Source organism: Alexandromys fortis, unplaced genomic scaffold, assembly GCF_014885135.2.
Source record: "Alexandromys fortis isolate MF-2015 unplaced genomic scaffold, M_Fortis_MF-2015_v1.1 scaffold_71, whole genome shotgun sequence".
Classification (NCBI taxonomy): Eukaryota; Metazoa; Chordata; class Mammalia; order Rodentia; family Cricetidae; genus Alexandromys; species Alexandromys fortis.
Window position 1 is genome coordinate 8,390,045 of NW_026067954.1, and position 17,889 is coordinate 8,407,933.

General features: G+C 39.1%; 1 protein-coding gene across 8 annotated transcripts in view; it reads left to right on the forward strand.

Moving 5' to 3' along the window:
- The first annotated feature begins 8,703 nt into the window (after window positions 1-8,703).
- Window positions 8,704-17,889, forward strand: part of Ptprc (protein tyrosine phosphatase receptor type C) — a 106,400-nt gene continuing 97,214 nt past the window's right edge. For all 8 annotated transcript variants that reach the window (XM_050151632.1, XM_050151636.1, XM_050151634.1 and 5 more), the window contains exons 1-2: window positions 8,704-8,811; window positions 8,889-9,004. In XM_050151632.1, the coding sequence (XP_050007589.1) occupies window positions 8,932-9,004 (73 nt within the window). In that variant the 5' untranslated portion in view covers window positions 8,704-8,811; window positions 8,889-8,931. The remainder of the gene's footprint in view (window positions 8,812-8,888; window positions 9,005-17,889) is intronic.

Consider the following 17,889-nt stretch of genomic DNA (forward strand, 5'->3'; position numbering starts at 1 on the left):
GATATAGGGGTAGAGTACTAAAATTTGAATGCATGAATAAGCTTTGTGAAAAGCCACTAGTTACTAAGCTAGTTTAAAAGTATAATTACAAATCAAAGGGAACTTAAGTGGAGGTATCCTACAAAGGAGAACAATGCTGTTCCCAGGATATTTGAATTTTTAAGCATAACAATGGCAAAGCCCATCATGGGATACTGATTATTGGTCAGAGAGGCCTCAGAGAGCTCCAAAACAACACTGGCTATTGCATTTGCTCTTGCTTACCAATTATAAACATGTGGTATGACTGTGTTGCTGAAGATACCACATACTTTGACTACAAGACAGAGAAATCAATTTGAAACTGACTTTGAAACGTGTTTCCTGCTGGCTTGCCCTCACAGTGACCAAGTACTATACAGGTTGTAGGAAGTAGTCTTATCCAGTGCTGGCTCCTGCCTAATACCATACTGACTTGCCATGCAAAATGTCACCTTGACGCAATAGTGACATAACAGTTTTGGTATACTCAGGCACTTTCTGATTAGATTTGAGACCACAGGAAAGATACCTGATACTATACCTGATGCTATAAACCTAATTAAAAGCCCATGGTTGGAAAAGTTTAGTTTTAGTGGAACCTACTATTGGTACTTTTCTAAATGGTTATGTTGTCAAACTGCCTTCTGAATGCTTGTGCTTGTACCCATAAAACTGGACTGCTCTCAATCTTGGTCAGAGACACTTGTTTTTTGCAGTGGACAGTGGTCAATAAAGAGATTCATTACTGTTCAAAGTATGAAGAATAAGAGACTGAGTGTTGAGCCAGTCTCCCACAATCCCAATGAACAAGGACAGGGAACACTGTGGAAGAGGAGGAAAAAAAAGACAGAAAGACACCAAGAGCAAAAAGATGTGGAGAAATAATATGAAATGCTTTTCTGGATATGAAAGGCTACTTCACTTATGAACTCAGTACTTGAGGCTATCTGGAAAGACTTGTATGAGATCAAGTCAGCCCAAATTCCAGTATGGAGAGGGGGATGAGGTCATAAGGCCCTACCCCTAAGTAGGGAGTTATTGTCAGTTGATTGCTGTGGAGAGAGAGAGTGAATTATTTTTTAAGAGTATGGTTTAAACATGCTCTAGTGGATAGTCCCAAATCAGCACTAATTGGGACTTGTTGGCTTATTAAAAAGAAAATAGGACTTGAAACTTGAAGGGGGAATCTGAAGGTAGTTAGAAGGGAGAAGTTGAAAGGATGTATATGATCAAGATACATTGTGTACATATATGAAATTCTCAAATAATACATATAAAAGAAAATGAAGTTAACAATTACAAATGAGAGAAAACATAAAGGATCATGGTAAAGGCAAGCTTTATCCTTATTGACCAGATTTCATTGTGTTGGAAAGTGCTATCCACAATACTGCAGTAGAAAAATAGACATCCGTCTTACATAGCTGTGCACCATGTAAGCAACAGTAGTCACCTGCTTACCAAGAGAGGCCACTGGTGCAATAGTGGCACCACTGTCATTGTCGTAACCAACCACTTTCTAATTGTATCTAAGATTACTTCACAAGATGAAACAAATACCTGGAGCCATTATTGGGTTCAAGAACCTGAAGTGAGCTGGGCCATAGGCCCTATGGGAGAATCTACTATTACCATTATAGTAAACAGACATAGTTACATCTTAATGTCTTATCATTATAGTTTAGTACATCTTTCAATCCTCATCAGAGAATTTTTTTTCCCTGAAGATGGCAATTAACACATAGGCCCATAGTAAACAAAATGCAGAGAATAAGAGATTGTAAAATGATCAGCCCTAAATAAAACATCTGTATCATAACCTATTATTCCAAGTATCAGGAACTATTATAGAAAAATAGGTAGAAAAATTGTAAGAGACAGAAATGGAAGATTACTGCAACAAAATAGTGTGTTCATTACACATTGGGGAAGTTGCATATGTGAACTAACAGCGGTTTTGACAACATACACAGACCTGTGAAAGCCCAAGCCAGGAGAAAATGCCAACTTAGGAAGTGAGGAGAGCAAAAAGTTCCATTCCCTAACTGAAGAGATATTGGTGATTGATAGCTACTGAGAAAGGTAAGTCACTTTAAAATCAGGGGCCCTAGTAGGTGTCTCTTCCTACTGGAAGTCACCAGAAATTCAGAATGTTATAGCTGAGGACTATGCCAAAAGCAACTTGAGAAGATAGCTTCAGTAGGGTTTTAGTCTCAGCCATGGAAGGAAATAACCAGAATAACGACAGGTACTGGGCTATAAAACACTACAACAGGTAGAATCTGTAACAGGTTCTACCCTACTGACTAAACCTACTTATGCAATAAATGGCTGAATGGAAGGCTTCCAGGCCCACCCACATTTAGGTATGGCACAGAATCAAATTCTGCAAAGGTGGCATACATACTTATAACAACTAGGTGTGGTGTCTACAAGCACATCACCAATGCCATGCAGGCTTTCCTGGGACCAGTATTCTTTGCCACTCAGAAACCCCTAGTAATCAAATTAACAGCTAAACCAGATAAAGTACTGGAAGGACTAAAATTCATCCCTCTAAATGTCTTCTTGTATACAGATGGTAGTAGTAGACACGTGAAACAAAAATGGTTAACTGTGGCAATACAAAAAAAGTATACAATTGGGGGCTTACTTACAGTTTCAGAGGATTTTTCTATTACCATCACGGTAGGAACATGGAGGCAGACAGGCATGACACATTGGAGAAGTGGCTGAGGGCTACATCCTGATCCATAGACCCAGAGAGAGACTCTGGGCTTATCATGGGTTTTTGAAACTTCAAAGCCCATTCCAGTGACACACTTCCTCCAACAGGGCCATGCATCTTCATCCTTTTCAAATAGTGCCACTCCCTAAGGACTAAGCATTCAAATATATAAACCTATGGGAGCCATTCTCATTCAAACAACCACAAGTGGACAAGTATAATCACCCACAACAAGCCTCGGGCATCATTGCCAGAAAGGGGGCCAAAAGAATGTAAGAGTCAGATGAATGGATGGAGTGTTGTGCAACAGTTTCCTCTGAAACTGATGTTTCATCCAGCAGGGAAGCTCACTAAACAGTAAGGTAAACAACTCAAAATAGCTTTAGGAAGTTCTTAAAACTGAAAAAATTCACAAAGAACCACCCTCCAAGAGCAAACAGTCCAATCTGCAAAAGAAGATTGAGACCAGATGCACTACCTGGAAGAGGTTTAGACCAACATCTCTTGGAAAGGATATGCTGTAAGCTGGTGAGCTGTCTGCCTACTGCAGTGTGCTCTGGGCCTGGGCTCACAGCTTTTGTGAACTGTCCACCATGTTGATCTGGGCTTTGTTGCTACAGCTGTCAATGAGTCATTTCTGCTCCTGCAAGAAACCCTTCATCCCTACTCTTGCAAGTATCCACAATAAAACTCATTGGTTCACCAAGCTGAACTTTGGTGGTACCTATGCTTGTACTTTGGTCTGTCCTGGGCTCCCTATCTATGGTGAATATACATGTATATGGCATTTCCCCAGGAAAAGTTTTGTCACATGACAAGCATATTTAATGACTTATCTTAGGAAGTATGGATTATATCATTATTTATATCACACAGTGTGTCTCAAGATCTTAAATTTATATTTTGCAAGATAGTGTTATTTTTCTTAGTAGATTAACAATTAAATTTCAAATTATAACTTTACATCTGAAATTTTGAGAAAAGTACAGTGAATTTTATACTAGGTAAATTTTTTAAAAACTTTATTAATTTGCATTTATGTCATGCTTTAAAGTAAAACTGATTCAATAATTTCACTTATTTTCATTAAGTCAATAATTGAATTCCTCACACATTTATAATAAAAATCCTAAAGCTACAAATGGAAAAAATATTACACTGACCAGATTCACTAGGCACTTTTATGCCAGAGTAAGCTATAAAAGACAAGATACCTCCCCAGGAACAGAAAAGCCAAGCTGCAAAGAAGATCCTCAGACCATTTTAACTGCCTGGAAGAAGCAGAAGGAACTGGCCAAAAAGATTTAGAGCAACTGAGGTGTACTCATATGCTTCTCTCTAAATGCCAGTTTTCAAATAACCACTCAAAGGCTTAACATTAATTACAAATGCTTGACCAATAACTCAGGCTTATTATTAGCTAACTCTTACACTTAAATTAACCCATATTTCTTATTTATGCTCTGTCACGTGGCTTGTGGCCTGCTACCTCATTTTCTACACATTCTGCTTGCTTGATGAATGGTTGGCATCTCTCTTTATTCTGCCCCTCTTAATCCCAGCATCTTCACTTTGATTGCCCAGCCTAAATTATGTGATAAAGGAAACAAACTTCATATAAAGTTTTTTTCAATGTGATGCCCATCATTCATTTTAGAATGTGATTGGTGCTACCAGAAGCAATGTGCCTCATATGAAGAAAAGTCTGTCATTAAAACATTTTAAATGTAATATTTTATAAGTATTTGAAGTGTTTGAAGATTAACTAGCTATCTGAAATATATCTGTGTATGACCTTGAAAACATACTGAACATGCCTATAGGTTTTACTATTATAGGTGACGATTAATCTGTATTTTTAATTATGCATTACATTTTAAGTCAGCTGCATAAACACAATACCTTAAACAAGAGTAGAAATATACATATAGTATAACAAAATTAACTTTAAATATGGATCAATAAACCAAAATCCACACCAATATAAAATATTGAAGATTAATAGTTGTTTTATAGATTAAAGTAGATCAATAATCTACCCTTTTATCCTATCATTTCTATATTCCTTTAAAAAAAATTCAGAACAGCATCCCTGAAACTCCTTTGTTTAGCTTTATTTCCTGATGATCATCAATAACAACTTGTAACCAATTCCCCTTGAATGATAATAAATATCTGTAACTCATTTTTTGGGAATGTGGGCAGGGTTTTATAGGCTGCTTCCTGCTGCTTGAAGGCACTGACCATCTTTCGGGACCCCTAAGAAAAAAATTGAGGATTATAGTCAAGTCCTGGCTAGAGTATTCTGTGAGACTGGATCATCTCAGTTGGTAGTTTTGAAGCTTTTCTGGATGCAAGATTCTGAGGAGACTGTAACAGAGGTCTTTTGAGATGCTGGATCACTAGGGCTGTCTGTTTTCACTGGTATCTGATCCTGACTCTGAAAATACATAAACTTTTAAAGGTAATCTATCTATCTATCTATCTATCTATCTATCTATCTATCTATCTATCTATCTATCTGTATTAATACATGTACAGACTGTGCATTGTACATAACTCAGTCAAAGATGATTTTTTTTTGTCTTATGTTTGAGCAGCGAAAATATGCATCATGTGTCTTGTAGTTCTTTTAGGTTTATCTTTTATGTCTATAATCAGGATTTTAGGGGGTCTTCCTTGATCAAACCTGATTTTCTTTAACCCTGAATGAATCCACAGTCTCTCATTTCCTGTGGAAATAAATACATAGCCTCTCCCCCAAAGTAGCATATCTTTTGATTTAAAATTTGAAGTCATCATTAAAATATATAGATTGGTTGAACCTATCAGTTTTTATAATCTAGTATCTCTTAACAGTCAAAACATTTAAAGACCACATAAGAACATGCAGGATTTTTGATACCCATACAGGATATAGCAGAGCTTATGTGTATTATATATAATTTGAGGTAAATACAAAAATAGCATGGTTCCTTGAGGCTTTCCACAACTGATTGATCTCTGCATTTGACCAGTTGATTCTCTCTCCTTTGACATGGGGATGAGAGCTACACTTATCTGTTAAGTGTAAAGATAAGTGTTAGAACGCTGGACTTCAGAATTATTCTGCTCTGGTAAAGTGAGAGTAGTTGGTTCTCCGCGAAGGTCTATGACCTCACTAGCCCCAGGTATCTGGCTAGGTTCCCAGTATGAGGCATAATTTCCCTCCTGCTGAATGCATCTAAAGTCCAGCTAGAGTGCTGATCACCACCCAGATATGAGAGCCACTATCATACCACTAGGCATGTCTTGCCATGTTGGTCATAACTGTGGTTCCTAGGTGCCACAGCTAGCTGGGTAGGACTATTTATGGCTTTCCTCCCCAGGCAGATGGTACAGTAAAAGCTAGCCCACAGGAAGGAGACTTTCAGATTAGATCTGAGCCCTGTGTCCAAAGTGTGTGGTACCTTCAGCAATGGGAACTTACCTTCAATCTCTGGGAGGCAACCGAGGGCACAGCAATAGTCTGTATCATTTTGACAGTTATATGGATTATCCTGACCAACTCAAAGGGAGGTTTCTCCTGTCTTGGAAGTTTGGTCAGATAGTCTATGGATCTTGTAGAGAATATTGTCAGTCCTAGTAGCAGAGCTTACATGTATTATATATAATTTGGGGTACATACAAAAATAGCGTGGTTCCTTGAGGTCTGAAAATTTTATTACCTAGAGTATAAGCTATAAGGTTATTTCCATGCACAAAGGGGAATGCAAGTCTGATCCCGCAGCTCCTTGAAATCAAAGAAAGAGGAAAACAAGTTTGAATTATGAACAATATGTCTGCAGGGTGCTGGGGACATGGGTCCCTGGGTAAAGTGCTCGTTATGCAAGCATGAGTACCTGAATTTGGATCCATACAGCCCATGTAAAAGTGACTGTGCATGTGTGTAACCTCAGTGCTGGGGCTCAGAGACAGGGGCTTGCTGGCTACTTAGCCTAGCCAAAATGGGGGGGGGGGCGGGCTCAGGGAGAGTCGCTGACTCAAAAACTTACATGGAAAATGATAGAAGATACCAACAGTAACCTCCAGCATCCACATGCTCACATAAGGGTGAGCACATGTACACATGTGCACACACACATACATACACACACACACACACTTACAAAAATACAAATCCCTACAACTTTTTATTATTGGGTATTATCGTCACTTTGGGGGCTCTGACTGCCTACCCGTTTCCCACACATTACTTATGTATTTCAAACAATGAGTTGTGAGCGTGCTTTTTTACTTTTAAATTCAGGTAGATAACATAATAATACCAGATTCATTTAATTGTACTATTGACTTCACAGTGACTTTTTTTTTAATACCAGTAAGCATATTCTTATTGGTAAACCTACTACGCATGCCATCACAACATGGAAAGCATTGTAAATGCTCATCCTTACACCTGTAGCTAAGTGTAGCATTCAGTCCTCATCAAAGATGCTTGCTTCTTTTTGCAGTAGACGGAGACCATTACAGGAAGCCACAACCAGTCAAAAGCAGAGAACAACTGACCTTGAGGTGTCCAGTCCCAATTGATGCATCTGTCACACCAGCCCTATACTCAACGCTCAGGAAACATTACAAACGAGGGAGCAGAGGAGTGGAAGAGCCCAAAANAAAAAAAAAAAAAAAAAAAAAAAAAAAAAAAAAAAAACACCAGGAAGCCCTCTGGAAGGTAATGTATTTTAATATGGCAGGAAAGGCACATTCGTGAAACCTCAACAGCAGCTTGCTAAATTAACAAGACCCGAAAAAATGAGCAAACAGTTGACATGCTAAGGTTGGTGGGGGAAATCTCAGAGGCCTCCACTCCAGACGAAGCACTAAAAGTAGTTAAGGACTGCTGAGAGTGAGAATTAGTCTTCTGCAGGGTGAGTTCCTTAAGAAGTTAAGTGATACAGTCGATCCTAAACACACATAGACACACATGGACATAGACGCAGACACAAACACCTATACACGCTCCTACACAGACCTTCACACACATACACGCATACAACACCAAACAAACTCAGTAGGTTATGTGTGTGTGTGTGTGTGTGTGTAGTATAACAATAATAGTTAAAGAAAAGAAGGCCATGAATTTGAGAATCAACAGTAGGTTGGACATAGGAGGGGTTCTGGGAAGAGAGGGAGTGGGGGAAAGGATGCAAAAATGGTATTCCTGTGGAACTGAGCAGGAGTGTGAGGGGGATGGTAAGGTATTGTGGTAAAAAGAAACATGTTAACCTTGTGAAAGACAATCCTTGTTTTCCTTTCTCTCCCTTCATTGATGAATAGAAAAGAGTGGTACCAAATGTAGAAGTATTCCTTCCAGGAAGCAGAACTCACTTGGGCAGAAAGGGGTTTCTGATGCCTCTGTTCACAATGACACCTGCATAAAACCAAATGAAACCAAAACAAACAAAAACAATCTGGGAAGCTCCTTAAGTCCGGTGGGGGTAGTGTTGCATAGGAGAGCCACACAGCTGAACAAACTGGTATATCATTTGGGCCTGAGCTCCTTATCATAGGTAGCAGGAGTTGGCAGACATAGCAGAAAGTTAGTTTGGTTCACTTGGTCATCTTAAACGAGCATCGAAGCCTCGTACCAGCTTAGTCGCTGTATTACCTTGCCAGCCCTGATGTTGATCTACCCATGGAGAATCTGTGTTGTCATCTCTGGGTAAGAAAATTATTGATGATTTGGGGATGGATGTATCAATTTTGAATCAATTGTCTCAAAAGGATATTATAAAGAAGCAACATTTAAGTAGTTTGAAACTGTTTCCCCTTACAGGAAAATTGAGAAGATCTACCAACAGCGTAATACGTGAATTAAGGAAGTAAGCCATTGCACTGACTTTGAACACTTTTTTTTTTTTTTTAACTTCCTGCAAAGAGGACCCTTTACAGTATTTTTGGAGAAGTTAGTAAAACCGAATCTGACATCACCATTTAGCAGTGCAAGCAGCTAGCAAGTGGTTTGTTCTTAGGGTAACAGAGAAGGAAACCTGCTCCCCATCTGATAAGACACAGTGCAAAGTGTGCGTTCATTTCTTACTTTGAGTTAGCTTTTACAGAGTCCAACTTCTAGAGAGATAACCATTATTTTGCCTTTCAGGGGGACGCGTGCTATTTCTTAGGGACACAGCTGATCTCCAGATATGACCATCTATTTGTGGCTCAAACTTCTGGCCTTTGGCTTTGCCTTTCTGGACACAGAGGTGTTTGTCACAGGTAAGGATTTCAATATTCATTTTTACTTCTTTGCGTTTTGTTCCTTTTGCGGGGAAAGGCTGGCTTGAAATGAATATTTTTAAATGTTGTGGGATGGAGACTGAAAGTAAGAAGGCCCACTACTCCGTGGTCAAGGCCGTGGCTCAGAGAAACATTGCACGGCAGCAGATACAGCAGCATATGCTGTTTCTGTTCAGAAGACATAACTGTTTGGGGGGAAGAAGGCACAATTTGATAGGAAAGTCTTGGTCTCTCTCTATTTTCCAACTGGTCGAGGATGTCGCTAAAGCAACAGACCTGAACATGCGTCTATGACAGTCAAAGGAACTGTTAAATAAGTCAGTTTTTATGCTTTTGGGCAGAGTAGGAACAGTTTAAAATTGTGAGACGACTTTGGTTGTACGGAAGCCAGTCGCTTCAGATGAGAGGTGACTTCCTCAAATGTTGATGGTTATTAAAACAGGGTCTCGAATGCTTGGCTACAGAAAGGCTCCCAGATGAGTGAGGTGCTTTCAAAAATTTTAACATTTCATGTAGTTTACCTCAGAAGACATTTTGAGTGAATTATTTTAGTTCCTCAACAATGGTTCTTACGAATTTTGCAGTGGAAATTCTGGCAAAGCCACTGCCCTTCCTGGGTGATGGGTAGATAGCTAGCTAGCACAGCTCTGAAAAGGAAAATATTAAAATTCGGAAGAATCACACAAAGTCTGTGTTCTGGCTTTCTTGCTTAAGTTAAAGATCTTCCTACACATCTGATCTGGTCAATAGATATGTCTTGAGTTGTTTCAGTTTGGGATGTGAGTTTTGTTGATTATTAAGTGACTAATAACATTTCTCTTTATAATATTTAACCTAAAGCCATCTTTTTTTTTTAATCAAAGGGCATTGACAATGAGTCTTTATAGAAATTTCAAGCTACTTTTAAATAGGAAAAAAATTAAATCTAATCACTATTCAAATTTATTATTTTTTTATGTTTACTACTCTCTTGCTTTCCTCTGAGAGTCAGGGCGCTAACTAGCTGCTGAATGGTTAAATTATGTTTTTGGTCATCTATGGACCTGGAAAAGAAATGCAGCCAGAGAGAACTTTTTGTTGTTATTATCACAATAAATTTGTTTTGCCTTTAATTGTACAGAGAAATTTTAAAGATCTGCTTTCATAAGTTATGAATTTGCTTGGTTTAGGTTTTCAACATAAAGATTATTTTTTAAAACTACATAGAACTACAGAATCTTGTCATAATATGCAAACAACTTCTCATGTTATCATCCCTTTATAATTTTTGTACTCTAAAGAAAATTATGGTTAACTTAAGGTTATACATAGGCATTTCATCATAAATCAACATACTTCCACTGTAAATCTTCTTTCAGGGTAAGTTACCAATTCCTTTAAAATGGGTATCAAAGATACCTTCAGGCCTTGGAGCACATCACCCTCAAAGTTTTAAATCAGAATATTTAGTATTTTTAGCAGAAGAAATATATTTGAATTTGTCATCAAAGCATGTATGAAGGGATCTAGAAAACCTTAAATCAACTTTGCTAAATATTTTATTCCATAAGTAACTAGATGGAAATAGATTATTAATCAACACACAGATGATGGATAGGTGCTAGTTAGCTTATAGAAAGATTTCAAAAGATCAAGTTTACCACAATTTCTCCCAAAACACCGAGGGTAAATACTTCTCCAAAAAACATTGATAGTCTCTCTAAATATGTGTGCTTATTTTGGAAAATACATAGATACAATAACCATATGTATTAGAAAATGGTGTTTTTAGCATTTCTAGACACATTTTAGACTCAGTTTACACACTTGTGAATTTATTTGAATTTATAAAAGCTTTGAAGTGTATACATTTTGTTAACAAACAAATGACTTAGATATCCACTTATTTTATCTCTGCATGTTAAATTAATTCAGTATCTATAGGAAATAAAATTTTAGGCAGCAGCTTTTTATTAAGTGCTTTAGAAAAATAAAGACGTACCATAAAATAGAAATGAGACATCAGTGGAAAATTCACACCACTCCAGCATGTTATCTAACTCCTAAACTCTGCACGCGACCAATGCCAAATAAATTTTTACAGGCCCACAGTGATGCTGTGTTCATATTTACAAGATGTCTCTGATCCCCCTGCTCTCCGACCCTTTGCCACAACAGTTGGGCACAGGATGCTTGTTCAAAAGTTGTAACTAATTCTAGGGCATAAGGATGGCATAGAGAGTGCAAGTAGGGTGCAGGGTTTTTGCCTCCAATGAAGTCCTAATGCTAGGCCTATCTGCCACCCATCAGCTAACGGCTCACAGCGCCTTCAGTTGTGCCCTCAAGAGTGCAGTGAGTTCTGTTATGAGTCAGAACAGTGAAAACTCACTTCCTGAGCACAATTCTTAATTTTCCATTAATATTAAAGTATCTAATGTAACAAACATGTACTTGGCCTTGTACACTGCAAGCATTTGATATAAATTATTTATTGAATTTGACAAGCACTCCTATTAAGTTCTGAAAATAACAGAAAAGCCTGGGCTATGGAAATGGCAACTTACTATTTTTTTTTGAACTGCTAAAGTGTTTTCTGTGACCCTTGTCGTTGCTCGAATGAGAAAAGCGTTTGTTAGAGGAAAGAAAAGGTGGATTTGAAACGAGGGGTTCCTTCCTCCTGCGGGGCACTCTGAGCTCAGGATCAGAGTGGTGTGATGCCTTCTCCATTCAATTTGGTGTCTTTCCAACGTGACAAGCAATGAGTGTAGTACATAGATGGTTTTACACTGTTCGTGTGCACATACATTCATGTAGATAGGCACACATAACACATATACACAGTGCCTTCTTTGCGTGTTGCTGTCATCTCTCATGTCTGCCTGCTGGGCTCTCCACACACTTAGCTGCTCAGTACTGTGGTTCCATAAGTAAGTGTTTAGTTTAAGCAGGGCAAGTTTTCCTCAGTCCAGGCTTATTACACCCTTTGTGCTTGGGAGCTTATTTCCAGCCTCCGACCAGTCCTTCAGAAATGGAAGAGCTCTTTTCCACAGTGCATTCATGCATGTGTTTAACAGACAGCTAAAAATAAACAAATAAATAAATAAACAAACAAATAAATAAATAAATAAATAAATAAATAAAAATCTGTCTGTTGAGATCTCAATTCCAGGCTTCATTGTCTTTTGTCTGTAACATGTGACAGATTTTTTTTCTACCAGTATGAATCTCATCCTTTCTTCATATAATTTAAAGTATTAAAACTGGGGCAGGGACAAAAGGGATCTTGAGATTTCCTCATTACCTGTATTTTCTGTTTTTAAAATGTCAGCATGTACTGTACACAGTCATGGCATTGATTCGGCCATGTGTGCAAATAGTGGGTGTTGGTCTTCTTCCTCTCTCCTATTTCACACTCCTCTTCCTGAACAGCTTCCCCTCCCCTTCTCTCTTGCCCTCTCTTCTCCTCCCATCCCATCCTGTCCCCTCACCTTCTCTCCCTTCTCATCCCCTCTCCTCCTTTTCCCTCTCCTCCCTTCCCCTCTTCTCTCTTTCCATTTCCCATAATTTCCATGACTGATTCAAAAAAGACAAGTGTGTGTGTGTGTGTGTGTGTGTGTGTGTGTGTGTGTGTGTGTGGTTTCGACATTCAGTTCCCTACGCCACCCAGGCCTTTAAGGTTCCATAACTCCTGTTTCCCCTCCGACACTTTCTACCACTTTTCCCTGGAATCTGTCGAGGATTATTTCAATTATTGTGATCATAACGCAGATAAATGAACCAGTGGTTTTAACTGCCTCTACCCTACATGAAAGTAGAAACTATATATTGTATCTTTCTGAAATTCTATATCTGAGTTTTTATCTGAGATCTGGTTAGTTTGTAAGTATCTTATGGAACTCCTTGATAAGACTGTAGATATTGATGATGATGACTATAGAGAAGGAAGAGGGGAGGAAGGGAGAAGAGGGGGAGAAGGTGTGGACAGGGAGGGGGAAACCTCAGAGAGAAGGACAGAAAGAGAAAAAAATAACATTTATAAAAGCAATTAAAAGGCAAACTGAGAAAGTGGAAATAGAAATTTTGTTATGGTTGCATTAATTTATTCTAATTATTGTGCTTACACTTTGATTCTTCTTTGCTATTTACCTTTTTCATATCTATTTGATTTCTTGTTGGGAAGAATATCCCTGACTTCTTAGAAATGCATGTTTTGAGACTATTTTCCCTTGAAAGTCTCTTGCTAGGATCTTGTTGATGAGGTTCACCCTTCAGAGGAAGATGCCCCCAGAAAGGGGAATCAGGAAGGAAGAGGGAAGGCACAAACGTAGCAGCATTAACCTGTGGGTCAGTCTTGGTAAACACTAGTTTGGGTGCTCATGTTGCTGGTCTGGGGTTCCCTTTAAAGGTGAATGGGAGAAACTGGACACACAAAGTTTGCCGAGTGCCTGAGAGTCATTTCCCCCCATTTAGTGGGACAGTAGACTCTAATCAGAGTAGACAAATAGTGTATCTACCAGGGTGATTCATTTCGTTGGTGTATATGACATTAATGAAGACATTGTCTATTAAATTATTCATGCAGAAAGAAATTGTGATGAACTCAATTTCTCTCCAAGCAAACTACTAGTTTTTCGGTACTGGACACCAAACCCCATAGCAGTTGCCTATCACTGAGGGATCAGCAAAGCTTCTCCTCACACACAGATGGGACTTCTTAGAGAGGGTTACAAAACACAAGTTAAGGCCGGGCGGTGGTGGCGCACGCCTTTAATCCCAGCACTCGGGAGGCAGAGGCAGGCGGATCTCTGTGAGTTTGAGACCAGCCTGGTCTACAAGAGCTAGTTCCAGAACAGGCTCCAAAACCACAGGGAAACCCTGTCTCGAAAAACAAACAAACAAACAAACAAAACAACAACAAAAAAAAAAACACAAGTTAAACATTTCAGATTATTCACTTAGCAGCATCGTATGATATCTGTTGATGTATAATATCCAAATACACAAAACTAAAAGTTGGATTTTGTGCACATAGCCTTAGCCAGTATTTAGTTTTATGAATAAATGCAATTGAAAATGGTCTAATTCTTAACAATAAGCACTTTTTAAATGTTCTCCCAGCCACTGTTAGTTTTTAAACCTTGTTTTAGAGTTTTAGTGTATCGTGCAGTACAACAAAATCCAGTTCCTTCATGTTTGCTCAATCTAGTCTGGGGCAGTGTGAGCTCTGGGAAGCATCTGTTGGAGTAGTTCCTGGCCACACGGTGAGGTGAGAGCCCCTTCAGCCAGATGCATCTTGAGTTTTTCTATTTCTATTTCTTTTTTTTTCTTTAAGAAAGAAGTTTAGTTATTTCTTGGTAGCCAATGGGAATGTCATTTGTAAGATTGCTCTTAAGTCAGCTAGAATTAGTTTGATCAATGATCACCCATTTGCATAGCATTCTGATTAGCGTGTGCACCTGACTCTAGTTCCTTATTCCTCAGTGGAGCAGGGACTAAGGAACAGTGTTACAGTAGAAAATGACGGATGGGAAGTGTCAAAGCATCTCTCTGCGGCTCCTTAGGTTTAATAAAAATGAAAGCAATTAGCACTGTGGACACAAGTTTTGTTGAACTATCTGCACATCTGAGGCTTTATCTATAATTTTAACTTGAATTCTTCTAAGAAAAATGTCTTTGTCTCTCATAGGTTGGCCATGCTTTCTTTTCATCTGTGTGGGTTTTATTTTCCCCTCAAGTGAGCAAATTATAATTGGTTTTCAAAATTTAGGTCTAGTGTCATATCCCTGTAATGGCTTCCCTCTCCACTACATTCTATGCCAGTCTGTGGGGACTCTGTGGGGAGTCTCTAGGAGCATTCTCTCTTCCTTTCTGCCTTTCCTCCTCTCCCTCCCTGTGCCCCACTTCTCCTCCTTTCTCTCTGGACCTACAGAACCCCTGTAGCCATCACTGGACTCTTTCTTATTTACCATGGTTGATTGGTCTGCACTGCTTGCTCTATGAAGGGTTGGGTGGTCTCTGAATGGGACCCTGTGACCCTGTTCTGTGTGTATAAAGCACTTACCAGGTCATATGAATAATTTGAATCCTGACCTTTTATTGTTGTTGTTTATGTAAATTGCTCTGAGATTTCCTATGTGGTAGGAATGTCAAGAAAGAGAAGAAACTGTGCAGACGCTAACATTATGCACCCTTTTTTTTATATCACATGCTATGAATAAAACCCTCTCATTTCTCTGAGTAAACCATTATTGTTTCAGACAAATTAGAAATACAGACATAAACAGAGTCAGAGTAAAATGAAGGTGAGATTTCCCAAACAAAGAGAAGTAGATTATTGGCACCCAAGACCTTAAATAGTCTTCAGTATTTCACTTAACTAGGTTAACTCAATCCATTCATTTATTTAATCCGGAATCTGATGAATCAGATTTTGGTGACTGAATTCTCCCCACAGCACCCACGAACGTCACGCGTCCCACCAGTCCACATAAAGTCTGTGATCAGCAGCATGTTGGCTAAGACGAGATTATGAGTCTTCCGTTTCCCACTGTAGACTCAACAGTTCTTACTGAAAGCAGTAATGTACTTTGATGAAGATAATTACTGGCGGTGATAACTTTTTATAAATACATTTTTAAGTCACTATTTTAAGACATACTACTCAACAAACAAATGAACAAAACATATCTCTTCTACTTTTGTAAACTGTCTTCAGGATGCCAGTGCAACTGGATTTTTTTTTTCCTCTCTCTGTGTGTGTAGACACTTGAGTGGAAGATGTTCTAGAACCCCCAGCATCTGTGCAGGTAATTGCATGCTTAATGGGAAAAAAAAGATAGACACTAAAAGGAACTGGCAACCACTGGGATTTGCCATACTTGTTTTGTGATTTCTTTTCAGCTGAAAGTACTTACATGGAGGAAAGTCTGAAGAGAGACATCTGTTTTCCTACCCCATAAGCAGCTCCTGGCTTAATGTGCGTTCCAGGGTAACACTACACAGTCATTAGCAAGTCACAGATTAGGGATGGGCGTGGAAATGGGGAGACCTCCATTTTACCTGGGCTCTGTCTATCAGTCTCTTTGTTTAGTGTTCAGTCAGTCTTGCTACGGTTCCAGCTTGGTAACCAGGTACTTGGAGGCCGACAGTGTTCATATGTAAAACAGAGCAGGAGGAAATGGTACCCGGCCAGCTAAGAGTTCCTCCATGTGCAGCATGAGCCACAGATCCACCCACTTGGCATAGCTCCTTCCATACACCATTGCCCACTGGGTCTCCTGTACATCTTTGGCCAAATCTAACTCATTTGAGATTCAACTCTGTTGAAAAGTGCAAAAAGCATCTTTGATTAATATGTGTTTCCTAACTGATTCAAAAGTAATGTGATGAGAACACAGGAGGCTGAGAGAGCACAGGGTTGAGTCTCTTTGAAGGTGGGTATATGAGGGAAACAGTGGATTTCCCACCCCCCATTTAACTTGCTTTTAAGATTACACAAAATGAGAGGCACTGAGTAATTTACTCGAGTGTCTAACTCTTTTTTGTTTTGAAGTGCAAGGGAAGTAATTTGACCTTTGTTCAGTACTTTGATCATGGAAAACACACAGTGTTCAGGAAGTACAGGCACCAGCTCATTTTTCCACAGTCACCCCCGAGCACACAAGAGACATCCCACAGAGGCATTGCCCACATTTCCACTCCAGAAACAGGTAGGCTCAGCTTCAGGGGAAGTGAGGAAGCAACATATTTACTGATGCCTTAATATAATAAATACAGATTGCCTGTTAGAAAATTGTAAGTCACAATTGTTGACTTTTTCGACATGGATTTCTAAATACCCTTCTTACCTCTAAGGTCAAGTGTGAACTTACACCCTATGATTCTTGAATATGCCTCATTTCCAATGACCTGGGTTGTTACGACCTGAATTTTATTATGGATACTTTAGATATGAATACAACATATAATAGAGGGTTGGAGAGATAGTTTAGTGGTTAAAAGTCATACAATGGCTAACAACCATTTAATGGGTTGATTCAGGGTCTTGACTGTGAGAGGGAGTGACATAAGGAAAGGTTAGCAGATAAACAGGGGCAGTGTGTGGGAGCTATGCCTGGTAGCACAAACTAGATGGTGGTAACATCAGATCCAGTCATGTACAGAAAAAGTCAGTCTTAAAATCTAACCTAGATTCTCCTGTAGCCCTGCTGCCAGGAAACTGTGGGAATTACACATCAAGATCTCAGTTTCTTCAGGGGTGACATGGGAATAATAACAGGAAAGATTAAGTGAGATAATCTAGTCGCTGAATCAGTTGCTTTCAGAGTGAGGAAATTGTTCTAAAGAAGAAAAGGCACCACCTCCATGCAAAGGGAGATCACATTTGAGAAAGGAGAAGTGATTGAGAAATGGTCACATGTTAATAAGGGCTATAGCAACCATTCAATGACGTAATATGGGAGAAGGCCAGATGCAGGAGTGCCTGTTTCTTTAAATGCAATAGTCAAGAAGGATCTCCTTGAGGACAAGTCATTGAGCCACTGGTTGACTGACATGAATAAGGATATGAGGTGATCAGAGTTAGGCAAGCAAAAAGGTTAAAGCAAACAAACTAGTGTGTTTAAGGCACAGAAAGGTCAAGTGCAGTGTCATGGTAAGCAGAAAGAGGAACAGGAGCAAGTATAGAGTTCTCCATAAGTGGGGACATGATGGTGCACACCTTCAAACCAGTACTTGGGAGGCAGAGGCAGGCAGATCTCTATGAGTTTGAGGCCAGTTGGGTCTACATAATGAGTTACAGGACAGCCAGGGTTACATAGTAAGATGCTGTCTCAAAACAAAACAAAACAAAGAGAATTCGACATGAGGATGCTGAGAAGATGCCT